Genomic DNA, 27,798 nt, shown 5'->3' on the forward strand with positions numbered 1-27,798 from the left:
TGAGTCCGTTACATACAGAATACAGAATACTGTATAGAGACAATAAGTTTAATGAAGACAAGAACTTATACAACCATAAAATGTTAATATACCCCCAGCAGATGTGAAATATACAGTATATCAAAAATCACAGTACAGAATGCGGTTAAACAAATGAATTAGCAATGGCTAGGACTTTGGAGTAATCTCCCTCCATGTTACGTAGATGTGAGGGTATAGGGACCTTAATTCTTGTTCCTGTAGGGTTCCCATTGTCCTCTATCAGAACAACATTGTTCGAATCAAAGCGTGGACACATGCGGTCTCCGGGCATTTTGTGTCCAACGATTAGAGCTTTCTTCTTCTGTCCTTTGATGGCAAGCAACACTCTGTCACCAACTTTTCCTACGCCATTCTTAGTGTAGACGTGGATCACTCTTGGGGGACGGTGATATGGTGTGTTTCCAAGAGGGGTGTTGTCCACTACGCGCACTCTTGTCATTTTTTGGATGGCTGCGGCAACAGCAGATACACTGATGAGACAAAAAAGTGAATTGGTCGATGATTACGGCTCTCCTCCAGAGACCCGTCAGTCAGCAGTCATGCAAGAAATGTATGGGGCAAAGTTCAAAGCAAACCTGATAAATAAAATAGTTAGGCTTCAGTCCACAGTTTTAATATCTAATCAATCAATCCATTAATATACAAACCAAAGCACCACCTCACAATGACAATAAAGGTCCCCTCCAGAAATGTTTGAAGACATAAAAATAACTCTGCATTGTATAATAATTTGTATAATAATAAATGAATAAACTACTCTTTCTCCCCCACAAAATAACCCAGAATCTATTAATATGCAAATTTGTTTTATTTAAAAATGTTTAACTATTGGACAGAGGATGTCTACAACTTCACTGTGTGTATGTACTGGAGGCTTCAGGTTTCCACATCACATTTGTTTTGTTGTTGTATTGGACCACAATTGGCATTCAAACTAATTGTGATGTTATATATTTGATGCCAACCTCCTGTCCACATCACTCAGAACCAAGCACCGGACCTGGGGTGACAGAGCATTCTCCATAGCCGCCCCCTCCCTCTGGAACTCACTCCCCAAACACATCAGAGACTGCACCAACCTGTCCACATTCAAATCACTAATCAAAACTCACCTTTTTAGAACTGCTTTTAATGTGTAATTAATATTGTGTTTTAGGTCTTTTTATGATGTTCTTGTTTTATGATCTTTTTATCTATGTAAAGTGTCTTTGAGTTTTTAGAAAAGCACTATATAAATAAAATGTATTATTATTATTATTATATAAAATCAGGCAGATATATTTAAAGTGACCACAGGAAATCTTTGCTCATACATGATTTTTGCACAATCAAGGTCAAACAAATTTTAAGTTACAATAAAACAAACATTTTTGAGTGGAGGGAGGCTTTAGTAAATGACAGTCAGACTGTCTGCTGACTGAGGCACATCACTGATCTATTACAGTAAATGGTTTTAATTGATCTTAGTTGCCCAGACCACAAGTCTTAACTGTCACAATATTGGGCTCTAAAATTTGACAGAAAAATCTCTTACCTAAAAGTCCTGTGATGAACTCTGGTCGATGCCTCTGCAAGGAGCCCAGTGAGGGATCTTGAGAGCAGATGGAGAGTCATGATCACAGCTAGAGAGAGAAGACACACATGGTTAGCAGCTAATGAGCTAAAGGGTTGTTATTTAGCTTATTATCTAACAATCACATGGTTGACAGACTAATAACGGAGCAGTCTTATCCGATTTATGACAAAAAATCCAAGAATAGTAGCATTAAAAGGCGTGAAAGTTAGGATTTAAGCTTAATGTATGTTGTTAATGTTACCCTTCTCTGTTCCATGCCAATGTCAAACAAGCATTGTCATCAACACGCGACCAACTATCTTTAGCCCGAGCTAGCTCATAAATACATCATTTATTAACATTTAATAAATAAATACTCGCTTCAAATAATAAGACGTGCATTGGTTTGATACGTGTTGTTAAATGTTACCTGTTTTTGCTCGTAAAAGCTGGAATACCTGAAGAAATCGCCAAAAAAAGCGGCTACCGGCCGCAAGTTAGCTTGTTTGTTGCTTTCTTGTACGTCATATAAAAGCGCCGGGTGAAACATAGAAATGGATGATTATAGAAGCTACACAACGAAGACGCCTTATATAAAACATTGCGTATCAAGATGTGACTCTCAATTCAATTCAATTTGCTTTATTGGCATGACTGTCAGGTGATCAATATTGCCAAAGCGTCAATTCAATAATAAATTAAATTTTAAAAAAAGAACAAAATAAAAACAAAAACATATATATATACATAAATACAATTCATTAAGCAAATTAATATATATATATATTTAAAAAGAACATGCATGTAAATGGAAGAAAACAATAAAGAAGTGATTAATGTTTGGTGTGTCAATAAAACAAACAAACAAATAAAAAAACAATTAATAACAATATATTGCAATATCAAAGGAAAATGTAAAAAACAACAAAAAAAACAAAAAACTCTTGAGGATAATATCTAACAAATTATAGCCCACTCAGTCCTTTTTACCTGCTGAAATTACCTTTAAAGGACCATTACAACCCACAATATACAGTTTTCACCTGCCAAAAACTGATTGCAGCTCCTACCTGGTGACTGAAATTTTTTTTCTGTCTCAGAATGATTTGATTTAAATTATGAGGATTATATCTGACATATTATAGCCCACTCAGTCCCTTTAACCTGCTGAAATTCCTTTAAAAGCCCATTAAAACCCATGAAGTAGAGGAGTAAATAAAAGGCAGAGTGTGAGTTACATATATTATGTGTTGTTGTCTCTTAGGCTGTGACATGCACTGACGTATCCTGCAGCTTCTATTGCGAAGACACTATTTTCTCCAAGTAGATGTTGTATTTTATTTTGGTCAGAGAGGGAATCAAAATCTTGGAGTTTACATTTAATTTTTGTAAAGAATTTTTTTCCTAATTTCTTCACATGTGCTACATTGTAGCAGGACATGTTGATATATATATATATATATATATATATATATATATATTTATTTATTTATTTTCATTTTCTTCCTTTTCCTCATAACAAAATAAAATAAAATGAAATATGGATAAAACAAAATGAAGAGAAACAAAATATAAATATATATAAAGGTTTTTTTTCCTAATTTCTTCACATGTGCTACATTGTAGCAGGACATGTTGATATATATATATATATTTATTTATTTTCATTTTCTTCCTTTTCCTCATAACAAAATAAAATAAAATGAAATATGGATAAAACAAAATAAAAAAATGAAAGAAAGAAAGAAAACTAAATAAATAAAAAAAAAAAAATAAATAAATAAACAAATAAACAAATAAACAAATAAATAAATAAAAACACTTAAAAAAAAGCCAACATAACTGGGCAAGATCAATATCATGTGACTGTGTACAGTGTGTGCGCTTGAGAGGGGTGGGGGTGGCTGGCTGTCAGTCAGGGTGAAAATCAAATGAAGGCAAGATTAAAAAGAATAAGATAAAATAAAATAAATATAAACAGGTAGATAGATAGAAGTAAAATAATGATGGATAAAAGGATGGTGTTTAATAGGGTGATGGATAAAAACATGATGTTTTAAAAGAGAATGATGGATAAAATGATGGTGTTTAATAGGGTGTTGGATAAAAAGATGATGTTTTAAAAGAGAATGATGGATAAAAAGGATAATGTGGTTGTATGTGGTGTGTGGACTGTAACTGGAGTTAAATGTAATCATGGGTTAATATTGGTGGTGGTGGTGGGGGGGTTTGTTTTGGAGGATTATGTGCTCTCTCTCTATATGATCTAGTTCTATTTTACGTCACCCTACGTAAACCCTGCGTGACGTCGCCTCCCGTTGGACTGGTCGGTTAGCATTAGTTGTTCAACTGGCTGACAGACAACAACCGGAGCAGCTGAGACAGAGACACTGAGACACTGGGAGACGGGTCTATCACTACTACGACTAGCACCGTCTCACTGAGGAGCTACAAGTGTTGTGACCACGTCGTTAATTCTCCATACATCGTTATATAGATAGATATCCACCTGTTATCTGCTACATCGAGCGGTTAGCGAGCTAACTGTTAGCTTACTGTGTTACTCTGTCTCTGCTGCGTATCATAACAAGGTGAGTTTGTTTCTCTTATTACTCTGTATTTATTGGTGTTTCACGACAAAACGTGTGTTTGTTTTGTGTTGTGGTAGCTAACCATTACCTAGCTTCAATGGTAAGCTTTAACTGCTTTAATTGAGAACAATAAACACAGTAAACAACATCCCCGTTACCGTATAGGACAACTGACTGAACGTTAACGTGGTTGCTCCAGCTACAGTGAGGTCAGTGGTGTGTGAGGTAGTGTCCTTAATTGATGGACGTTAGGTAGGGTTATTAAACAAAAGTAGGTTGGTTATAATAGTGGGGATTCTAGTGTTGTATTAAAAATAGGTAACTGTGACATTCATTATTATTTTACACTGACACTCGAGCCACAAGATTAAGTTCTCCTGCTGGTCCTTATCAGGCACTGGGATGTTTGGATTGTTGTTAAGTCACTGTTCATGTTCTGCTATTCATGATGAAGTACATCAATAGCTATTTCAGTCAGCAGTCTTGCAATACATTTATAGGGCAAAGTTTAAAACAAAAAATCTCCCTATTAATAGATTCACTTTGAAAACAAGTTGCTTCTTAAGCTGAACATTAGAGACAATTAGACACAATAAATAAGTGATTTACAGTAAGTGTGTTATAAGGTTGAATCAGGAAGTGGTCACTTACTCCCACTACTGTTGTAGCTATCTGATAAATAAATAAAATAATTAGGCTTCAGTCCACAGCTTTAAAATCTAATCAATCAATCCATCAATATACAAACCCAAGCACCACGTCACAATGACAATACGAATCCCCTCCAGAAATGTTTGAAGACGTAAAAATAACTCTGCATTGTATAATAATTTGTATAATAATAAATGAATAGTTACTAGATTACAAAGCGCTAGATTAAGTTTGCCTGCTGGTCCTCATCAGGCTCTGGGATGTTTGTTTTTTTGTTAAGTCACTTGTTCATATTCTGCTATTCATGATGAAGTACATCAATAAGCGAGATGTCAGAATATTTTTCGAATAAATAAAGAAAATTGTTTTAGACCTCCACAATGCTTGGCTGTCTGCTGTAGGAAGAGATATTACACAATGCAGCTGTAGTTGTAATGTTGTAGGATTCAGGCCAGCATTTTGACACACCTTTTTAGATAACCGGCATAAGATCAGTAATTCCTAACATATCTAAGTTATCTAAGGCTAGTATCGAGAGAATGTCTTTGACAGGCTACACAGTGTTACACTGACATGGGTGTCATCATGGACTAATGACTACTCACAGTAGTGACAGATAATGCGCTTTAAATGCTTCCTTGTGCACAGCCTGTAAAGGGATAAACATGAGCTGGCTGCTGGCAGTCTTAATATTTTGTTTGTTTGACATTAATGAATATTGATGGAAAGCTTTCCAAGAAGAAGTCTGACAAAGAACTGCTCATATTGATTTCATACAAGATAACATAGGGCCTCACTAGCTTGACTGCTTACTAAGTGCTCAGTGTATCTGTGCTTTTCCTACATGAATAATGTTTTTACATTTTACTAGGGCGGACCCGAATGCTTCGTAGCTTCGATTGGTAATTGACCTCCAAATCAGTATTCAAATGCTTTGTTTTTGTTTATTTTTTATATAAGTATGTATTAATAATTTATAAATCCCAAAATAGCCTGTGAAATAAGGAACAATCCCACAACATTATTCATATTCAACATTAATTATTATTAGATATTCTCAGGCGGATATCACTGTTTGTTGCGTGTAGAGGTGGGTGGGTGGACAGTAGTGCGGCAGAGGCACTGTAACGGGGAGAATGAGGCAGACAGACAGAAGAACATGTCAGCCTGTTGCGCCCCACCACAAAGTGAAGCTTTGAATACCTTCGAATATTTCTCACTGAAGCTTCAAAGCCCAAAAAATGGTATTCTGGACAGCCTTACATTTTACCATGCTGAAAGCGAGGCTTGACCATTCTTAGTTGGATTACATTTTTTTGTGGCATTAATCAATCATTTGTGTTATTATTACTTCAGAAATCACTAATACAATTAATTAATTGAGCAGCTGTTCAGGCCTCCCTTTACAACACACAAATCCAGTCTTTTTAAGGTAGAATTCAATTACAGAAGTAAGATTACTTTTACAGAGATAGTGTAATTCATTGGATTTATACAACAGTGATTAAGAACCTATGTTGTGCTGCTGATTTTTAGATGAGAAGCTACGTGCACTTCAATTTAGCGTTTTATAGCATCAAACGTGATTTGTGGTCCATTTAATGCAAATGCTGGTATGATCTCCTCTATATTGTTGAATTTATAATACAGTATAAACAAATACCAATTATTATGTACGTATTTATCTATGTCAGCAGGGGAAGAGACTCCAACATTGAACTTATTTCCCCATTTCCTTTTTTGCTACTGGTCTTTACATTCATGCCGTGACATGATTATGAAACCGTACTCTATCGTCATAATCTGTGATAATCAAAGCTCAGGCACTGAGCAGTTGTCAATGATTTACAGGCTAATACCAACAAGTCTAATATGTGCAAATCTTTATTATCAGCCATCAGCATTGTTGGCAAATCCATGCCAAGTATGACATTGTTGTGAAGCAGGTTTATGAAGCAGCTAATATGAAGCAGGTTTGTAAATTCACGAGATCAACAGGGCTCATAATGGATTCAAAACAGTGTTTATACAATACTAATACTTTGATATGCAATTACAGATTTGATTATATTTGAACAAGTTTATGTGGAATTGTGGAATTATTGTTGTTGGCACCTTCCTCATACGGTGTGCCCCTATTCTTTGTTTCTAGTTTTCACGTTGTTTCTCACCACCCTTTTATGATAAAGACTTGATCAGGACACATTTTTATTGAGAGTAGCGTATTAAGGTTAGGCAAATTATTTACTTGTGATGTGTGTTGTGAAAATAATGTACGATCTCTCGGTCAAAGGCTACGTGGTGATTGTTTTAGACCAACACCTGTAAATATCTGTCACTGAGATGTTTTTGTTTTTGCTGGACATACAAGTGAACATCTTAATTGTTAGTGGAAGTGGAACTTTTAAATGTTGCTTATATCTTTTTCCTACAGGGAGCACACAATACATGTCTTTTCTTGACCTAAACAATCATATAATCATAAATAACATATTACATTGAAGGTTTCTGGTCATTATATGATTAGTATAAATGAGTTGAACAAAACCGGTTACTGTTGGCACCTATGGTGTGCCTCTCCTTTTGTTAAATTTGGTTTAATTTAGCTGGGAAAGCAAGGTAGAGCATCACAAGTTGGTGTTGCATGACAACTGCTAGTCAAATTCATAACCCACGGTTTTAAAACATTGAAAAAAAGCCTGTTCAAATATTTAACTTATGAAGATCAAAGGAATAATGACTCACATAGTTTAAATTTAAATGCACAAGGACATGAATATGTGTGCTCTTGCTAATTGTAGATGAAAGGCTTTATAGTGTTGTGCAGTTTCAGAGGCCACTGTTTCCTAACATGAAGATGGAGGTACACTTAACAGTAGAAAGGTTTGCATCTGAATTATCAGCTTTATAATGAACATGCAGCTGCATGCAAGGACTTGAATGAGCCACTGTATTGTATGATGTTTTCATTTAATTTGTCTTTGTAGAAGTTTGGCTCTGATATTGTTTGTCTAACTAGACAAAAAGCATACATTATCCCAGACAATTAGACAACCCGTATTGTTTTTCCTGCTTAAGCTGTAGAGCAAACAGCAGACTCGCTCTAGATTGAGTTTCAAATGGACAAGCATCGGATTTTCTCCCCCACTGCCTTCATCCCCTTTATGTTTATTTGTATTTTGAGAATGTGTGCCCGACTGATGGTGCCATAGCAACTAGCATCAGGTGGAAAGGTGGCACAGTATTTCTGTGCCGCTGAGTCATGCACACACACAGTGCTGTTAGAAATGGTTCTAGACATTGAAATTATAATGAAATCAAAATTAGTTTCAGTCTTAAACTTTTGTTTGCAATTTTGGCTGTTACACTAAAGTCATAGACAAATCGATTTGATTACTATTCAAATAGATAGCAGAATACACAAAACACACAGATATGCAGAATACACAAAACCCACCCCTTGTTTCATCAGGGCTCAATAATATCACTGACAAATATGTGATTAAATATTTCATGCTGCCCAAGCTTGTAGCTACAGACTTTCACATTTTTACTATTCAGAGTTAAGGTAATATTGTATTTTATTCAACAGAAGCAGATTACAAATCGCAGCAGAGTTGAGAGTGGATTTGATATCAGAAAAACATCAACTTGGTGTTAAATATGAGGGTTAATGTTTCTATAATGAGTTCTTTGGTTTATTAATATGTCATTCACTATTTCAATTGAGATATTGTGACTAAATTGTACTTGCTTGCTGTCAGGAGTCATGGTCCAAATTTATGTATCACACTTTTAATGCTGAGATCATAGGGATGCACAGACGTGGATGCCGGATCGGATATCGGCATAGCATACAGCTTATTAATTAAACACTGGTATTGGATCGGCACTCTGTGTCAGCCGATACCCAAAGCCCAGGTATCGCTATCAGGACTGAAAAAGTCAGATCAGTGCATCCCTAAACAAAGGTAGCATAGTAGAAGACTGCAAGCAAGTAAACATCACAATTTCAAAAATATTTTTTAAAATTGGCTTTGCAAATGTTCTATGAGGAAGGAAATGCATTTCAACACATTTGTGAGACCACATTTTGGTGATAAACACTATGTACTACTATGTACACAATGTACCTTTGTCTGTTTACTAGAAAACCCAGTAGGGCACCCTATAAGCAGAGACACAAAACTAATAGCGCCCACACTAGGAGCTGCAGTACCTTTGTGAATGCAATTAAAGTGTAGAGAATGTGTAATTGGATAAAAGAAATATCTTTTTATTTTCAACATTTACGTTTTGCCATGGTCTGTCTTTTCTCATTGCCTTTTTATGTAAAATTTTCCAAAAACATAAAGGCCGTGCATTTCAACAGCTGACTCAACTCTTGGATGTCGGTGGTTCTCACAGACTACTTTAATTATCACTTTGCTCTATTGTAGTACTGTTTAGTAGTAGAGCTGCAACTACAGATTGTTGTTGTCGATAAATCTGTTAATTATTTTCTCGATTAATCGGTTAGTTGTTGGTCAGAAAATGGTGAAAAATGTCGATCACTGTTTCCCAAAGCCCAAGATGACGTCTTCAAATATCTTGTTTTGTCCACAACTCAAAGATATACAGTTTAGTGTCATAGAGGACTAAAGAAACCAGAAATTATTCACATTGAAGAAGTTGGAATCAGAGAATTTTTCTTAAAAAATTACTCAAACTGATTCATTGATTATCAAAATAATTCGAAATAAATTTAATAATTGACAACTAATCAATTAATTAATCATGCCAGTTCTATTCAGTAATTTACGCTAAATGTATGTGATGCTGAGTGCCTCACGGCAGAATAATTTGCCTAACCAAATGTTTTGTTTCAATTTTACATTCCTTGATTCCTGAATCCTGAAAGATGGATACCGTTTACCTTGTAAAGATTGACTATGTTACTCAAGAAGATTCACAATACTTCCCAATTCCCATGACACTGACATTGCAATCATGAGGTGGGCTTACTGTACCATAAGTAACATCTGTAACTTAGGTGTTATAATAAGTTGTTTTTGAAATGTGCTTTTCAAGATGTTGGTGTTGAATGTTAAGCAGTCTGAACTGTGGCAATGGGTCCAGGATGTGCAGCAGTGTTGTTGAAGGCACAGGGGGGTATGTTGTGTCCTCCTTGGGTTGAGACCGGTCCATTTGAACCCTGCGGTCTCTATCGGCTTATTGTTCAGCTCTGGCTGCGTCCCTCTCCAGTGATGTCACAGCATTCCAGGGAGCGGATAAATGAGTTAGTGTTAGGGCAGATGAGCAGCATCGTGAATGCTGCTGGTAATAGTGGGTCGAAGGGCACAAGTATAGCAGTGACACTGTGCAAACGCACTCGCCATCAGAACACCTACGCGCCTTCCTCAAGCCCTTCGTTCATTCAGTCTGTGTGAAATATGAAACGTTTTAAGTGTGATAGCCTGTAGATCAGGGTAGGTACATTTTTATAGGATGGAGAAGGTACTTCAGCATTTACGTTATTTGTCTCAACATCTCAAATCAATACTTTTTTTAATCACTTCTGTTCACACTTAAAGGTAGGGTTGGTAGTGCTGTTCAAATACTTTGTTTTGTTATATTTGTTGAAATTCTCATTACATCCCTACAGCAATCAATATGATGATAAGCAATCTAATGCTCTGACAAAAAAAAGAAAAAACTCCAGTATCTTTGGCTGTCGCAGGACTGTAATAAGCCAGTTCATTTGGGCTGAATGAATCATTTTGGGGGAGTGGCTTTGGAGGGCAGCCTGAACAAACGGACTGTCAGTGTTGCCAACTTTGTTGCTAGATTTAGGGACTTTTGATGCTAGTGCTGCCTGCTACTTTCATTGGAAAAGAGTTGGCAACACTGGGCTTAGTTTTTCGGTCGGATAATTGTTAAAAATCTAGTGTACTCTTGTATGTTGGGTATGTCCAAAGCGCATGTTGTCAGGGATTCTTGGATGGCTAGTGTTTTATCTAAGCAATACTTTTTCCCTGCACCTCATAATGGCTAGGGAGTTTAAATGGACATTTAGGCCTAGTCCATATCCTGACCAAGAGTATCCCTGTATGAGTCAGTGAATGTGGACCGGAGGACTTACCAAGAAGTCTTTTTAAGCCTGGAGATCCAGTGTGTCACACTTCATTTGTGCCAGGGCAGGAGAAAGGACTATCTGGATTTACTGTTATGCTGTTATTCTGGGACTCTTTTACGAACCAGTCTGAATCCTTAAGGTCGGGAGCAAACGGCTAAGATCATTGGGCTCTTGCTTTAGTGTTAGGATCAGTTTGTTGTTATTGAGATACATTTCTCATAGAATTTATTACCCCTCATATACTATGCATACTTTGTCAGTGTTTTCTATCATTATCCTTTAGGTATCTTGTTGTTGTTTCTTACTGAAATTCATCAGAGACTGTCTGAAAGGAAGAGTGTAAAGTAACAGGCCTCTCGCGTGCGGCTCATCTCTTGAGCCGCACTTGTCATGGGTAAACAGTAGACACCCTGGTCCTAACCTATTAACACTTAAATGACCCATTATAATGTGAAAGGGTTTCTCCAACTTTTCAGCAGCTGTCTGCAGGTTTTAGCTCATTGTTCTGGTCCTCCAACCCAAACAGACTGTATGGTTGAGTCACTGTTCTTCTCAAATCCCAATACATGACTGTACGCAGCAGTGTCTATCAAACAAGCTCAGGCAAGATGAGTGTACGCCACCTGCTTATGACAAAAATAATGATGAAGCACACAGGTGACTGAAGTATACATTTTTACATACCACAATTATTTCCCTTTAATTCAGAACAAAGTTTAACTTTGTGTCATTTGCACAGAGTGGCCACAAACGAGGAACAGAAAGTGTTACATCTTTGAAAACATGCAGGTTTCATGCATGTGGTCAAAAGCAACAGCATGTGACTAATGACAAGACCGAAATGGTAAAGGGGTCAGGAAATTTAAATTGCATTATCATCATTACTGTAGAGTCTCGATATATGTGGGCTCTACAGTTACTTCCATGTTCTCACCATTCTGTCTGGGGGAAGTTGCTCTTCAGAATTTGTCCATAATAGACACATACAGTGTGACCAATTATGCTGGGATGCAATAGTAATAATCAGCATTCTTGGTTTTCTAAGACTTTTGTCTCTTCTTTACAGGTTGCCAACATGTTGCAGTGAGTAATGTATCGAGTGTTGATATTAATAATGGCCATCTGGGAGGCGCAGGGATGCACCAATTCAGAAAGCTGCCCGACGCTGGCGCCCAATTCCTCCAGGGACTACTGTTACTCTGCCAGAATACGCAGCACAGTGCTCCAGGGCTTGCCTTTCGGCGGGGTGCCTACTGTCCTTGCCCTTGACTTTATGTGCTTCTTGGTGAGTCAATATTTTCCACACAGCTGTCAGAATTGAGATAAAATAATTCCAGGAATGTTTTTTATGATAAACAGCTTCAAGCAGTTATGTAACTTTTGTATTGTCTGTAATGTAAATAACTTGACTAGAGGGGTTGACAGCCACTGTTTATTTTGTACTTCTAGGGGCTGCTGTTTGTGTTCTCCTTCTTGAGAAAAGTAGCGTGGGACTATGGGCGCCTCGCTCTGGTGAATGACGCTGACAGGTAACTAAAAAACATTGATCCAGACTGGAGGGTCCAGTACCAAGGCTTTCAGACTTGTTACGGGTCATTGAAAGCAATAACATTATGCCAACATGCACTGATATATCAACTATGGGTGAAATTAGATATGTCAACATTTCACTTTCTTTATACATGTAACAAGTGCTGAATACATAGTAGTGGTTAATGGTTAACATTTGGTACATGCCATTGTCCAAAGTGACCTAAAAAAGCATCCAAAAATATTTTTTTTGTCAGCTAAAATAATTTATTGTACATTTTTTTTTTTTTTTTTTTAGTACTTTGTGTTCAACATCTTGATGATTGATCCTCATGTGATGTCAGGCTATTTACACACAGTTGCAGGAGAAATCAGCATGTAACGTTTGCCAGGGTTTAGACGTGACTTTCTGTAAAGCCAGTGTAGCAAGCAGTAAGTCAGAAACCTGCGCTAAATGCCCCTGCTTGATACAGAGCCATTGTTAGGCATTGATATGATTTGCCTATTGTCAGAAGGTGGTTAACGGGGACACAATATTACAAAAGTCTCGTCGCCATTTAAATGTTAGTGTCTGAGAAGGTACCAGCCATTGTGGCTGGTGACCCTTGGTGAGTCAGCATTTGGCGCTTGGTGGCTGTTCATTCTGGGGGAAGGTTGACACTGAAAAATCCTGTTCTGAGGGTGGAGTTTTTCTGACAGAAGCAGGCATCACAAGGATGGCACTCCAGACAGGAAGTCAGTGTCAGCAGTTTCCCTTTTTAATGTCAATAATGCACTCTGGCAGTGTCACGCTTTGCCGCTTGTTACATGGTTTGTTCCCTTTGAGATAGAAAGGCCAGACTGCCTTTGGAATGAACCTGAAATGGAAGGGAAAAGAAACATGATTAGCAACTATATTATTTATTTAAATATCCCTTTAGATCCATTTCCCAGAGCACTTTAAAACCACTGTCTGCATCTAAAGCCCCATGGACTGTAGTTGTTATAAGAAGCTATGCTGCCAGATATATTGGGGTAATTTGACACTGATGTCTGCACACTGATCAAATAATGAGAATCGTTGTAGAAGCAGCCAAAGAGGCGAGGCGCCTGTCAACAAGGACTGCTCATTTATAAACGTTGAGGTGAAACAACATGACTGATCAAGTTAGTTAGAGAGGGAGTTCAGACATCGCTACAGACCTCTCTGACTGTGAACCCTGGAAAGTGCATGACACAGTGCTCCATCACCTACATCCCCCTGTTGTGTTTGTGTGATGTTGCAGCTTCACTATTTGTGCAGCTGCATGTGAGCAGAGAGTGGTGCGAGGATGGGAGGGGGCTGGCCGCATGGGACACTTTTGTAAGGAAATGTAGTTTGTTATCTCATGACACTGTGCTGACTTGAGATCAGCGTCTGTCTTTTATGTTCTTGTAACAACTGAAAATGTAACCTTCACTAGGAAGCTTGATTATGAATCATCAAAAATGGGGTATAAATGTGACGTGTCTGTTGCTCCAGTTACATAAGCCATGACTCAGGGTTATTATACCGTAGGCCATAAATGCATTTATATGGCTGTGTAATGTATACCAGAATGAATAGAAACCTTCATTGGTATGCCTGTGGTGTAAAATGCTTTCCCAGTTTTTCTCTGAACCAGCACCCTCACTGGCCAACAGGGCCATTTCCTCTCAACTAAACTGAATGGCTTTGTTTTGCTTCTCTTTTCACCAGAAGAATGGATCAGCGGTACAGTCGCCTGGATGATCGGGAATAGTATGTTATCGTCATATCGGAGTCTCACTGCCTTTTCCTTCTCTCCTCTCCCGTCTCTGTAGTTAACCTAACTCATAACTCTTGTCCACTCTGCCCAGGCCGCTGTGGGTTTCAGCCTGTCTTTCACTCTTGATGGTTTAGTGTTTTTTTTCCTCCTCCTCCAGGCGTTTCCCAGTGCCAGGCTCCTAATTATTCTCCCTCTCCTTGTCACTCTTTTATTTCTGCTGTTGGGTATGCCTGTCCTTTCTCACTGTCCTAATCAGATCTGTGCTAATCTGTGTATTGACCTCTTTATGAAGCGCGGATTTCTTCGGTGTGAGCGCACCGCATGAGCTGCACAGGCAGGATCCTGACAGGGAGAGGTAATGCTTCCCCCGTTGCTGTTCGTAGGCAGGCCCTGACATGGTACAGCTACATTATGTCCTGTCTGCTAGAGCTGAGAGAAGCCATTCTGACTTCTCACAGGAATGTGAGAGAGGAGGACTGATGGTGGATTACAGCCGCAGGCTCTCTCCTCATTCCATTAGAGATCTCTTAGAGCCCTGGGTGACGTCATCCTCTCATGTAGTATTGAACACTGAATGTTGGATTTCCAGCAGAGCCTGGGTCCTCTTCATTTTTCCCAGTTATCTTTAAATTGACATGACCTCCCTGGGGAGTGCGCTCAAATGTATATACAGTATATAATAAAGCCTTGATGCTGTGTTATGTCAAGGAGAACCTGTGGCTCTGCTGGACAAACTCCATAAATCTGCCTCTTTATTGGTTTCTGTCATTTCCTCTGTGAATGTTCTTTTCTCTAGAGCTTTGCCTTCTAACTTTTTGTCGCAACCGTTTCCTCTGACAGTGGTGGTGTACTCAACCTGTGTAATGTAGACTCCTAATGCTGCCTGAAATGCGGCTGCAGAGATTGTTCCTGTGGTTCACTGGTTAACCAACCCAAATCCTGTGCTCAGCCCACACAAGATAAACATGGGTGAATCTCTTCAGTCCATTTCAGGGCCTGTGTTTGTCTGTGTGTTTTGTTGTCAACTTTTCCATACCGATGGTAATCCTCACTATCCTGCGACACAAAGAACTAACATCCCCTTAAGGTGAGTGGTGATGTTAGGTAGTTGTGTAACATCATGCAAATGCTATGTGTTGTGTGTTCTGCACACAGCGTGGCCTCTGCCTTGACATCAGAGACACCAGAACGCTATGAGCGCCTCACTTCAGTTTCCAGCTCTGTGGACATCGATCAGAGAGACACAGTAAGTATGCCATTGTTCTTACAGGATAAAATATAGTGTCCTTTCTAGGATGCACTATGTTGCATGTGATGCCTGTTTCACCTTCACTTCTCTGCTCTCTTCTTTTCTTTTTTTTTTAGGGCTTCTGCTCCTGGCTAACTGCCATCTTCCGCATCAAGTGAGTCAACCCACCCACCGCATATTGGAAATAAGAAAAAGAATGGAATGCTGATTAAACTGGATATTACATTTTTCTTGAATTGCTCTTAAGTCTTTGTTGGTGTGTTCTCTCTGTAGGGATGAAGAGATAAGGGAGAAGTGTGGTGAGGACGCAGTACATTACTTGTCCTTTCAGCGCCACATCATTGGCCTGCTGGTAGTGGTGGGCGTACTTTCCGTGGGCATCATCTTGCCCGTTAACTTCTCGGGAAACCTACTTGGTGAGTCGATTGGAATTCACTACCAGGGGATCTTTTGAAATTTAGAGAATAGTTACATGTTTTTCTTAGTTTTGCTGTCAATGTTTGACTAGGTGAGGCTGCCATGTCACCTTGCAGTTTTTTTTCTTGTTTTCCTTTTATCTGTCTTTTGTGATTTTTCTTTCTTCTAACTAAAACTGCCTTCTCATAAACAAAAATTGATAAAGCTGTGCATACTTCTCTAGCATGTAAGTCCAAACAATTGCAAACTTAAAATTAGATGAAAGGAACTCGAAATTATACTTCTATTTTGAGAAATTTGATCCAGAATTATTTACTCTAGACCACACATGCACTACAAACCTTGAACAAAACAGCAGCACGAAGGCAGATCATTACTCAAAAAAGCACCTAGTTTACATACTATCCTTGGTTTATCTGTCTGCAATACTAATATAAGTTTAAACACAGTCTTGTTTACATACTATTTTGTCAGGTACTTTTCTCTATTCTCAACAATGCTTGTGTTTTTATATTCAAACAAAACATGATGGCTGCGTCCGAAATTGTCACTTCCTAAGAGCCTCCTTGCCGGTTGGAGAAGTGTAACCATGGTAACCGTGCCCACTTCATTTTTACCAAAACAAGGATTTGTGAGAATCAAAGTGTCTGAACTAATTTAAAATATATATTACGCCTAGCAAAGTGAAATTTTATACCTGCACTTAAATTGAAGCGTTATTGATGTTACAGAGCTGTCTGTCAACGCCTGTTATGAACGTTGTCGTCACTACCGCATTGCATTGTGGGATATTTATGCCGGCATAGTGTACAGCATTGCATACTGTAATACTTCACCGGAAATGGAATGTAATTTGCGTACTATTGGATTCATACTAAGGTTTCAGACACACTAACAAATCTCACATACTGACGCAATTCATATTCATCCCTCAATCAGTTGTCATAACATAAATTACAAAACGTTTTATTCTTTTCCATACATTTGTATCTTCCTGTTATTTTAGGAATTCTACAATTAGAACCTCAAAACTTACAAATAGCCCGGGCATACTCCTGTTTTCACAAAGTGACAATGTGCATATAAAATTGTTTTATTATTATAAAACATACAAAATGTTCCTTTTTTTTCTCCTGTGACTAACTGGTTCTACGTGTAGCCTCGGTGCTGTACTTCTGCTTGTTGCTGTAATCTAAGTTTTTACTTCTATGGTGCTTCAGACTAACAGCAACTGTATTCATTCATTCATGGACGCTCAGTGTTGGGAATATTCATTGGCTACCCTGACAGCTACCCTGACCCTCAAATCATTGATGCTATTGGATGTTTCTCTTTTGGCTCTGGAGCATCATGTCAGCCAAAGTGAGCTGCAAGTGAACAGAACTCCTGCTGATTGACAAGTGATTGACTTTTTTTGTTTTTTTTCTACAGAAAACAATGCCTATAGTTTTGGGCGAACCACTATAGCAAATTTGGATGCAGCGTGAGTAATTCTTATACCATATTATATACTGTACTTTGTAGCCTTATGTTGAGTCTTCACTTTCAAATGCTGTCACTAAATCCCTTTTACCCTTTATTTTCTCAGTAATGCACTACTTTGGCTGCACACCACCTTTGCATTTCTCTACCTGTTACTAACGGTGTACAGCATGCGACGGCACACCTCCAAGATGCACTACAAGGAGGATGACCTGGTGGGTGGCATGGTTTTACAAAATGACTGTTTTATACACTACTTGTACACACATAAGTCTGAATTATGTTGGTAATTACTCCCCTGTCTTCATTTCCATGCAGGTGAAACGCACTTTATTTGTCAACGGAATCTCCAAATACGCAGAGGAGACTGAGATAAAGCAACACTTTGAGTAAGCACTCTTCAGGATCACTGGTATCCTGGCTCAACAGTTAATCTGTCTGCTTATAACAATGGTAGAGTACACCGCTCTGTCGACACGGTAGCAAGCTGTGTAGTAACTGTATTAAAGTGTATGAGAGCCATACCCTTTCCTGTTAAAAACGGCTGTCTTGTGCTGGCCTATATGGCCGTGATCAGACAATGACGAGCCTATACGTGTAATTGTCCATAATAGAAGCCAGATTACTAGGATCATGCAAGTCATGTGTCAAGATGGTTGAAGACTGAGAAGGGGGTGTTTGGCTCAACTTCTCAGCCAAATGGTATTAATCAAAACCTTATCTTTGCTCCTGCGCTGCAAAAAGGCCTCCACGCTTGAGTACCAAAAAAAAAAGAAGAAACTTAAAGTGAAAAAGAAATAGGACGATAGCTTTTTTACTGTTTGTGGCTATTGCATTCATACCTTTTTTTTGTGACTTGCCAATGTTATTATAATAAGTAGAGGTATTTCATCCACTGTAAGTACACTTTGCTGTTGCTGTCAATAATCTGTAAATTCAAACTTATTGTCTTTCTACCTCCCTTCCCTTCTTCCATAGGCACGCGTATGAAAACTGCGTTGTACTGGAAGCTCGTATCTGTTACAATGTGGCCAGGCTGATGTATCTCAACTCTGAAAGGTAACAAAGTTTTAACCACAACAATGTGTGTGTGTTTGCCCTTTCATAGCATTTTAGGATGTACTTGTGAAGTGTCTGAAGTAGTCCTCCTTCAGTCTGACACAGCTGATGTTTTGCATGCAGGAAGAAGACGGAGCGCAGCAAAAAATTCTTCCTCGACCTGCAGGCCAAAGAGCATACTACCACCATGATCAATCCAAAACCCTGCGGACACCTTTGCTGTTGCATCATCAAAGGCTGTGAGCAGGTCAGAACAAATATATCAATATATCTCAGAAAAACACACTGACAGCTCTAGCTGTACTTTAAAGTTGCAGTTATTACTAACATGCATTAATAGTAACAACACAAACAAAAAACATTTAAAATTACCCTCTGAAAATCTAAACTAAAATAAAAAACAAAAATCACAGAATCCGATTTCCTTTGTCCTTCTCAGGAAGAGGCAGTGGGCTTCTATACCAAGCTGGAGTCACAACTAAAAGATGACTACAGGAAGGAGAGAGAAAAGGTTAACAGGAAACCCTTAGGAATGGCCTTTGTCACCTTCCAGAATGAGTCCATGACAGCCATGTAAGTACATGTGATCAAATTTGTGAATGTATATCTGTGACATTAGTTTTAAATGTACAGATCATTTAGCTCTTGACCCACCTTAATGTCTGTTCTTTGTTTGGATGGATGTTTCTTTCCAGAATCTTGAAAGACTTCAATGCTTGCAAGTGTCAAGGCTGTCAGTGTCGTCGGGAGCCCAAGAGCTCTCAATTCAGCCCCAAGCTCCACACCCACAACTGGACTGTCAGCTACGCCCCTGATCCTCAAAATGTCTACTGGTAAGTACACATTCAAGTCACATATTCTGTCCGCAAACACGGCTGATTGTTTTCATTATTAATTACATAACTGCACCAATAGAAAAGGGTGGATACACTTTGGCAGAATAAAATTACTTGCTGAAAATACCCAAAGGGAATTCTACAAACACAGGCATGTTGATTTGTTATGCTCTTAATAGACTTTAGTCCACTTTGAGGAGACTTTCTCTCTCCAGATGACAAACAGTTTTTTGAGCTGCAGTATCAGTTTACTGGCCAGCTGTGTCCATAGCTGCGGGTCATCGGCCAGTGTCAATGTAACCGCTACATGACCTTCATCCCACAGGGAGCATCTGTCAGTGGGAGGATTCTCCTGGTGGATCCGCTGCTTGATCATCAACATTGTCCTCTTCCTCCTCCTCTTCTTCCTCACCACCCCGGCTATCATCATCTCCACAATGGACAAGTTCAATGTTACCAAACCAGTGGAGTACCTGAATGTGAGTGACTTTTTTTGTTGTGTGAAAGGAGTGCAGTCAGTTTAGGCATCCTTATCATTGCCATACTGAGCGTTTAAGTCCAAGCCGTCACAAGTCTGCTCGCTGTTGCAGAGGAACAGGAATTCTTCGATTCTTGACACAACATGTCCATGTCTCTGTGATCTGTCCTCCAGAATCCAATCGTCACCCAGTTCTTCCCCACACTCCTCCTGTGGTCCTTCTCCGCCTTACTTCCTACCATTGTCTACTATTCTGCCTTCTTCGAAGCCCACTGGACCCGGTATGGTTTACTCTTTCTGCAGTCAATAATTCAGCATATTCATATTCAGTCATGTTGTCTTTATTTTTTTATATTGGAGATTAAAGTTGAATTTGTTCTGTGTGTTTTTTTTAACATGTGTAAATATTTCCTTTGGCCTTACAGGTCAGGAGAGAACAGGACCACAATGCATAAATGCTACACTTTCTTGATCTTTATGGTCCTGTTGCTGCCCTCCCTTGGACTCAGCAGGTACAGGATGTTTTTTTAATTTCCGCCCTGCAACACAATTAAATATAAAGCTATACATGAATTCATATTATCAGCCTAAATATTTTAGTTGATTGCTTCATTTTTCCTTTGTCTTTGCAGTTTGGATGTTTTCTTCCGCTGGCTTTTTGACAGAAAATTCTTGGCAGATGCTACAATAAGATTTGAGTAAGTAGCATCATTTTATGGATTATAGCACCTTTCATACAATCATGCAGCTCAAAGTGCTTCACAGAGCAAGATTAGAACGGCACAGACAAAAAAATTAAAAAACGAAAAAGAACAAAGCAGAACAGGATGAAATGTTCAACCGCGGAAACAATTTCTTTGGTACCATAACTCGTTTAAATGTTTAAATGTAAAAAATATCATTTAATCAACCATTTAGCAATAAACAACTAGGTGTCGTTTACGTAAATCAATTTGGAATTAAATGGGTTTCTGCAATAATGCATTTTCAAATTTCAATGTTAGTCTTACTGACTATATCTTTGCTCTTTAGGTGCGTGTTCCTTCCTGACAATGGAGCCTTCTTTGTGAACTATGTCATTGCGTCTGCATTCATTGGTAATGCCATGGACCTGCTGAGGATCCCCGGTCTACTTATGTACATGATCCGCCTCTGCCTTGCTCGCTCTGCAGCAGAGAGGAGGAACGTAAAGAAGGTTAGTGTGTTCCCTGCTCACCAGGTTGACATTATTCATGAATCCATGATCCATAAATGAGCTGCAGTCTGGAACTTTGAGCAAATATGATAGTTATTTTTGATAAAGCTGTCAATATATCCTGACAGTAGTGGATAAGACAGATAATCTGTGGAAAAAAATCATTGTTCCTCTGTTCCATCCTGTGCTCCTTATGGCATTTGCAAGATTTCATTGTGCCCGAACCAAAACAACCAATCAGAGCTGAGCAGTCTCTACAGCAGCTGTCGGTCACTGCTCACAAAACCAGTGAACTCCGATCAAATGGTCAAACGGGGTGGCGCTGATCAAATATGAATCAATATTCTGTTACTGTAATGCCTATTTCTCACCTCAAATGTTTTCAGAAACATCTTGTAGTGTACTGTTTAGCTGTAAAATGAGAAAGTCGGCAGCCATTAGTTAGCCAGTGGGGCACAACAGAGAGACTCACATGCACTATGGCTATGTAAACAAAGCACAGAGAAGCTCGGATTACAACACACAGAGAGGGAGAGCGACCTCATTCACACATACGTAGACATTACTCCTCTTTACATAGCAAATAGTTGTTTGCTGCTATATTAATGGTCTGAATTTAGAATTTAGCACCTTTTATTGTCATAATAAATGGGAATATCTGATATTATTTTTTAATCTTAAATCAGCTTCACGTGATGTAGATATTGAAATTAGATTTTAGGATTTTCTTTAATATCCTGTAATTGTGTCTTCATAGCACCAAGCCTATGAGTTCCAGTTTGGGGCAGCTTATGCCTGGATGATGTGTGTCTTCACTGTGGTTATGACCTACAGCATCACATGCCCAATCATCGTCCCTTTTGGTGAGTTCTGCTATTTATTACCACTGCTGGGATAACTGCTGTTTCACATCAAGATAGTGTGCTTATTAAATTACTACAGGACAAACCTAGAGACGGCAGGGAGCATTCAGTGGCTCTGTTCTTTATACACAAGCTTATCAGCAGGCCTAATTGGATTAGTTCCACTAATTGTCTTGTCTCCCTTCTCTGCGCAGGGCTGATGTACATGCTACTGAAACATTTAGCAGACAGGTACAACATGTACTACGCCTATCTGCCATCCAAACTGGACAAGAAGATCCATTCTGGAGCGGTCAACCAAGTGGTGGCTGCTCCTATTCTCTGTCTCTTTTGGCTTCTGTTCTTCTCCACTGTTCGCTCGGGTAAGATGAGGACTCCATCTGCTGGCCACTAATGTCCTAACACATGTCCACATATATTTACAGCGTCTGCCACTTTGGTCTGAAGCATTACTAACAAGTGTCCCTCCAATTTCTTTCCCCCAGGGTTATCAGCTGCCACGTCCGTGTTCACGTTCATAGTTTTGATCATCACAATCATAATCTGCCTCTCTCACGTCTGCTTCGGACACTTTAAATATCTCAGCGCTCACAACTACAAGGTAACAAGATAGTCACCCTTGCATACATAAATTCACCAGTATTTGAGACCAGTATGATATTCAGCTACTTATGTTAAATGCATGTTTTTCTGTCCTAGATTGACACCCAGGCGGTGGACGGGTTGGAGAACGGGCGTCCAGTGTGCCCTACTACCGCCACCAAGGCAGCGGTATGTATTCAGTCATGTTTATTGTATAACAATGTGAGCCTCAAGATCAGTGGGAAGAGATTATAACACATAATGCAAAAGCTTGTAGGTGGTGACCATGGGGCAAAAAGTCCAAAACAAAGGAAAGAGGTGTGAAATCTTTATTTGTTCAAAGTTTTGAACACAAGGTCTTTGTCAAGGCTTAAAGAACAAAGTCAAACAGTTGTAGCTTAACAGATCATATATGATTGGGAGGAAAAACAGATACCACTACCTCTGGATAAAGACACTTCCATATAGGTTTGCAAACACACATTAAATTACATAAAACATATGTGCTGCCTTTTTATGGATCACCCAATACAAATGAACATTTTAATGATGAAATACAACCCAACTTGGGACCCAAATACAACAGTTACAGTGGGGGTAAAACCATAACCTAATGGGTCTGTGTTTTTCTTCAGCAATATTTTGTTAAGTACCTTGTTTTTTGGCATTAAATGTATGTTTTTTGTTTGTTGTTGATTTTATTACTGTAATAGCAATGTCAATCTGTTGCCCAATACTAGCCTTGAACTTGGAATTATTTTAACTTTGTGTAAAAATGTAATTTAATGTTAAATGGTTCTGAACATATTCATTTTATGCTGCAAAACCGGCTATAAGGCAAATTGTTGTTAAGTATGCATATGTCGTAAGGAGGACTTATCCTGATTATCCTCATTTAATTTTTTCCCCTACAGCAAATGTACATTGCCGAGGTACTTCAAGACCCAAATTCAGAGGCTGGTTCAGGCAGTGGCGAGGAAGACGGCCAGGGGTCCTCGCAGGACGAGGAAATAATCAATGTCGAAAATGGCCTGAATGAGGACTTCCAGTCTGGTGAGGACAGCCTCATTGATAACGAAGTGCGGCACTGATGCTGCCTGGAACAGAAAAAAAAAATCCCTTAAGTTTAACTTGAGGAGTGCACTGAATATGTGAATTAAACTAGGAACTGAACCAACGGTTCTCCAAAGCATCTCAACCTCCATCGAGGGACTTTACACTAACATAAGCACACTGTCTACTAAGGATTGAATGGATTATCGCTCAAGGACATTTCCTTCACTGGATCTCATCAAACCACATCTTCTGTCCATGTACCTGCAGAGGGAATCTACTCTGACAATGCAAGGGTAGTGACATCCTTCTGCCCCGATTATAGCTGAGGCACACCCCAAAACACTGCACATGGACACATGAAAGAAAGACACTAATGCACAAATGAAGAATAGTTTGCCTTGTTTTGTAAGGGAAGTGATATTCTGTCTGTGTTTCCTTAACATTATTGCACTTGAAAGAGAGGATCTGTCCTATAAGCACGAGTCTCCCTAAGGTACTGTACAGCATGCCTTCAAGTTCAAATGGTGGAGGGATTTCCCTATAATCCTTTGCCAGTATCTCTAATAGTCTGCACTAAATGCTTCCCCTGAATAAGCAGCTGGTGCGAGAGGAGAACAAGAGAAGAGTTTTCCCAGACCACCTGACTGCTTGGTCTGTGCAGATGTCTCAAAATGGTTCTTCCAATTCCGTAACAGCCTTTTAAAAAAAAACAAAGAAGAAAAAAAATCGTTGCTACTACTAACACTCCTGGACGCTTCGACACTGTACAGATGCAAGAACTCTGGATTTGTAAAACAGCCTTTTTTTGACATGGTATTTATTTGTAAGCATTGAATTTAAAATGCTATCAAGCTTGATTCATCCCTAAACTGTGGAAGAAGATAATTCATATCTTGGCACACTACATTGATAATGATGTTTTTGGCGTTCAGTCTTTGAGCCTTTTGTTGGGACTGCTGTTGGACTGCTGCTACTGATGCTGCCCACCCAGTAGGGGGAAGTCCTTGCACGGGTGCTGCAGGAGGACTGGAGGCCAGGAGCCTGCTGGTCCTTCTGTGTTGCTCAGAGGATGGAGAGAAAGGCCTTTTGGGGGGTTTTCTGGGTCAGCTTCATATGATACTCATTGTGACTGGTTCTCTTTATCTGTTATTTTAATTTGTATCTTTTTGTCCGTATGTTTACGTCTTTATGTAGAAAAATTAACGTTCAGTGTAGGTGGCTACTGATAGTTTTACCAATAAGCTAATCTATACCTTATCACTCAGTCCTCTCCATTTTCTTCATGTAGGTAGCATATTGTTCCAGTGGAGCATTGTTACAGTTTCCCATTTGCTATTACTCAATGCCGAGTTGTAGATTGTTTAACTCAAATTGTGCAATTTTGGTGATAACATATCAGATCGGAGGCTAGGCCAAATGACAGAGTTATACCAGTGGATGTCATTCTCAAACCCTAATTTTATGCTATTGAATACTACTATGCCCCCCCTCATCGAAAGCCAAATGAAAGATGTATTCATTATGTTGATTCTTGAGTTAAGAAGTCATTAAGTTTCCTCCCATAATGATACGTTCCATTTGCAGATCCAGTTATAAAGCCTCTACCAGAGCAATAGTAATATACTCCACACTTGATCCCGATCTGCCTCAGCCACATGAAGCAGCTTCTTTTAAGGAAGACTGACAAAAAACACATAAAATACAAAAACACCATGTAACAAATTATAATGTGAAACAAAGTGCCCACACAGTTATGACCTTACTCAGGATCTATCAAGCTATTTTTTCATTTGCTATATTTAATTTCTTCCTTAGTCAAGACAACACTATGAGCTGCCCCATTAATTACAAATAAGATTGTTGGTAAACCAAGGCTGCAGACAAAGCACAACTAAAGTCTGTCACTGTGGACCAATTATTGTTATTTGGCCAGAAAAAGGTAATATCCAGCTGCTCAGAGAACCATTGTGGGAAATGTGCACTAATCTAACTTTCACTTATATGATTGACGGAAGGGCTCACCCCTCCCTGTGGGTGTAATCATGACAATGGTAAACTGTTTCCATAATTTGTCCATGGGTATATTGGCACCACATATTATTATGGTACTAACAAGAGAATTGTTTGACACCATTGAGTCTGGTGCTCTTCTAGTCATGATAAGGTGATTTTATTTTTTTATACCTCTTCATTTTTATACCTCCGAGATGTCTTGAAATCTCTGAATGTGTCCTGTCAAAAATAACCTCTAAATCTCATCTCGTCTAACAGCTCCAGTGTTTAAACACTGAATGTAGGTTAATTCCACAACTTTTGGTAAGTTGAAGGTGGCTTAAGTAATAGTGTGGTGGCTGTATTTGCACAGCTTCAAAAGGACGGTTCACTAACTAACCAGAAATTATAAGTTTTATACTATAACAAAACTTACTGGCGTCCAGTCCCATGTCACGGCATTTCATTTGAGTGCAGATCTACATTTGTCAGTCTGACGGTTGCAATGATTTCCAGTAGTCTTTTTTCTAATTCTAAGTCTAGGATCCTCCCGATGAATCCTTTTATTTTAGATTATCTTCATAAGGTCTGTATAGACAGTGGGACTTGAAAATAAATGGATTGTTTTTGTTAACAGCCAAGCACTTTCTAATAGAAGTTCTCAGCTTGTTTCTACCATGTGCTCAGAATGGGTAGTAAAACGTCTCTGCGTCTCGAAACTGTGCACAGTTAGAACGTGTTTCTGTGTGCTTTGCCTTTTATAGTTTTACATTTTTCTAGATAGGAAGAGTAACAATAGCAGATCTAAGCATTTGACCGTCTCATGTTATTATTCTTTCCAAAGGGCCGTCTGTACAACAGATGTATACTGTGTATATCTGTGCTCCCTCGCCCCCCAGCTCTTTGAACAATAAATCTGTATTTAATCATGTTTGTTGACAATAAGAGTTTATTTTTATTCCCCTATAATTACTCAAAGCAAGAAATAACATTTTCCTCTCATAAAAAGTTTAATTATTAAGCAATAACATTCAATTCAATTCAATACACTCAGGGATCTTGCTGCTACAGACTTACTTTGTCTAGTGGGACCAGTAGCTTAGTAAGGGATAATGTACAGCGAGCCGGTCATTGTTGTGAAAGAATCCCCGACATCGCCTTTAAGGGGATTCTTTCACAACAATGACCCGCTAGCTGTACATTATCCCGCTTATTACAAGGCTACTTACGGAAGAAATCAATATTTTTACACTAAATCGGTCCGCCATAGTCCATTACCCCATTTGAAGGCACCATTAGGCCTACCAGAAGTGATGTTAACCAAATGTGCAGCCTAAATAAATCATAATAACAATAAACAACAGGCTAAATACACACCGACTCTTACAGCACCTTTAACCATCTTGCGACCCTTCAGATTTATCTTGCGACCTCTTTTGGAGGTCCCGACCCCGAGGTTGGGAAACACTCTTGGATGCGTGAAACATCTTATCAGAACATACATTTCTGTAGTAAGGCCATATTGTGTTGTTGGGATAGATCAGGGGTCAGCAACCTGCGGCTCCGGAGCCACATGCGGCTCTTTAGCTCCTCTCCAGTGGCTCCCTGTGGATCTTTAAAAATGGAAACTGTTTTTTGTTTACATTTTCATTTTTATTTATCATTGTTGTAGGTCTATGGTCCGACGGTCCGACGGAGTATTAGGGCCACATTGAGGAAAAATAAATAAATCTGAGATTTCGGGAATAAGGTCGTAATATTACGAGAATAAAGTCAGAAGTTTACGAGAAATAAAGTCATGTATTATAAGTAATCATTTTACGTGTTATTTTTTCTCGTAAAGCTGTGACTTTATTCTCGTAATATTACGACTTTTTTCTCGTAATGTTATGACTTTATTCTCGTAATATTAAGACTTTTTTCTTGTAAAGTTATGACTTCATTCTCGTAATATTAAGACTTTTTTCTTGTAAAGTTATGACTTTATTCTCGTAATATTAAGACTTTTTTCTTGTAAAGTTATGACTTCATTCTCGTAATATTAAGACTTTTTTTCTCAGAAGCGTATGACTTTATTTTTGTAATATTACAACTTTTTTTCTCATAAAGTTATGACTTTATTCTCGTAATATTACGACTTTTTTTCTTGTAAAGTTATGACTTAATTTTCGTAATATTTCGACTTTTTTCTCTTAAAGTTATGACTTTATTCTCCTAAAGTTATGACTTTATTCTCGTAATATTACAACTTTTTTTCTTGTAAAGTTATGACTTAATTTTCGTAATATTTCGACTTTTTTCTCTTAAAGTTATGACTTTATTCTCGTAATATAACGACT

At 38.6% G+C, this 27,798-nt stretch overlaps 2 protein-coding genes across 7 annotated transcripts; one reads left to right on the forward strand and one right to left on the reverse strand.

The window, feature by feature from the left end:
* Window positions 1-27: 27 nt before the first annotated feature.
* mrpl14 (mitochondrial ribosomal protein L14) lies at window positions 28-2,180 on the reverse strand. Of its 3 annotated transcripts, none has more exons than XM_037782413.1 (3): window positions 2,056-2,180; window positions 1,577-1,664; window positions 28-512 (listed from the first exon to the last, which is right to left on the reverse strand). In XM_037782413.1, exons 2-3 carry the CDS (start codon window positions 1,654-1,656, stop codon window positions 146-148), a joined length of 447 nt encoding a protein of 148 aa, XP_037638341.1. In that variant the 5' UTR covers window positions 1,657-1,664; window positions 2,056-2,180; the 3' UTR covers window positions 28-145. The 3 variants fall into 3 exon arrangements, with proteins under 3 accessions (XP_037638341.1, XP_037638343.1, XP_037638342.1); XM_037782415.1 differs by having other exon boundaries at window positions 2,028-2,114; XM_037782414.1 differs by lacking the exon at window positions 2,056-2,180 and adding an exon at window positions 1,860-2,010.
* A 1,737-nt stretch (window positions 2,181-3,917) lies between these two features.
* Window positions 3,918-26,390, forward strand: tmem63ba (transmembrane protein 63Ba). 4 transcript variants are annotated; one of them, XM_037782295.1, is made up of 24 exons: window positions 3,918-4,188; window positions 12,021-12,239; window positions 12,404-12,483; window positions 14,202-14,243; window positions 15,406-15,496; window positions 15,616-15,653; window positions 15,773-15,915; window positions 17,348-17,399; window positions 17,505-17,613; window positions 17,717-17,787; window positions 18,377-18,457; window positions 18,581-18,704; window positions 18,897-19,030; window positions 19,153-19,290; window positions 19,619-19,772; window positions 19,946-20,052; window positions 20,197-20,283; window positions 20,404-20,469; window positions 20,804-20,966; window positions 21,724-21,829; window positions 22,024-22,191; window positions 22,315-22,430; window positions 22,529-22,600; window positions 23,326-26,390. In XM_037782295.1, the coding sequence occupies exons 2-24, from the start codon at window positions 12,045-12,047 to the stop codon at window positions 23,500-23,502; spliced, it is 2,514 nt and encodes an 837-aa protein (XP_037638223.1). In that variant the 5' UTR covers window positions 3,918-4,188; window positions 12,021-12,044; the 3' UTR covers window positions 23,503-26,390. The 4 variants fall into 4 exon arrangements, with proteins under 4 accessions (XP_037638223.1, XP_037638224.1, XP_037638225.1 ...); XM_037782296.1 differs by having other exon boundaries at window positions 14,205-14,243; XM_037782297.1 differs by lacking the exon at window positions 14,202-14,243 and having other exon boundaries at window positions 3,919-4,188.
* The last annotated feature ends 1,408 nt before the right edge of the window (window positions 26,391-27,798 follow it).

Source organism: Sebastes umbrosus, chromosome 10, assembly GCF_015220745.1.
Source record: "Sebastes umbrosus isolate fSebUmb1 chromosome 10, fSebUmb1.pri, whole genome shotgun sequence".
NCBI lineage: Eukaryota > Metazoa > Chordata > Actinopteri > Perciformes > Sebastidae > Sebastes > Sebastes umbrosus.

Coding starts and splice junctions, on each gene's coding strand:
- mrpl14 (XM_037782413.1), bottom strand. CDS start 1,656: ATGACTCTCCATCTGCTCTCAAGATCCCTCACTGGGCTCCTTGCAGAG. Junction 513..1,576: donor GTTCATCACAGGACTTTTAG/GTAAGAGATTTT, acceptor TTGTCTCATCAG/TGTATCTGCTGTTGCCGCAG.
- tmem63ba (XM_037782295.1), top strand. CDS start 12,045: ATGTATCGAGTGTTGATATTAATAATGGCCATCTGGGAGGCGCAGGGA. Junction 17,400..17,504: donor ATAGCAAATTTGGATGCAGC/GTGAGTAATTCT, acceptor TTATTTTCTCAG/TAATGCACTACTTTGGCTGC. Junction 22,431..22,528: donor TCAGCGCTCACAACTACAAG/GTAACAAGATAG, acceptor TTTCTGTCCTAG/ATTGACACCCAGGCGGTGGA.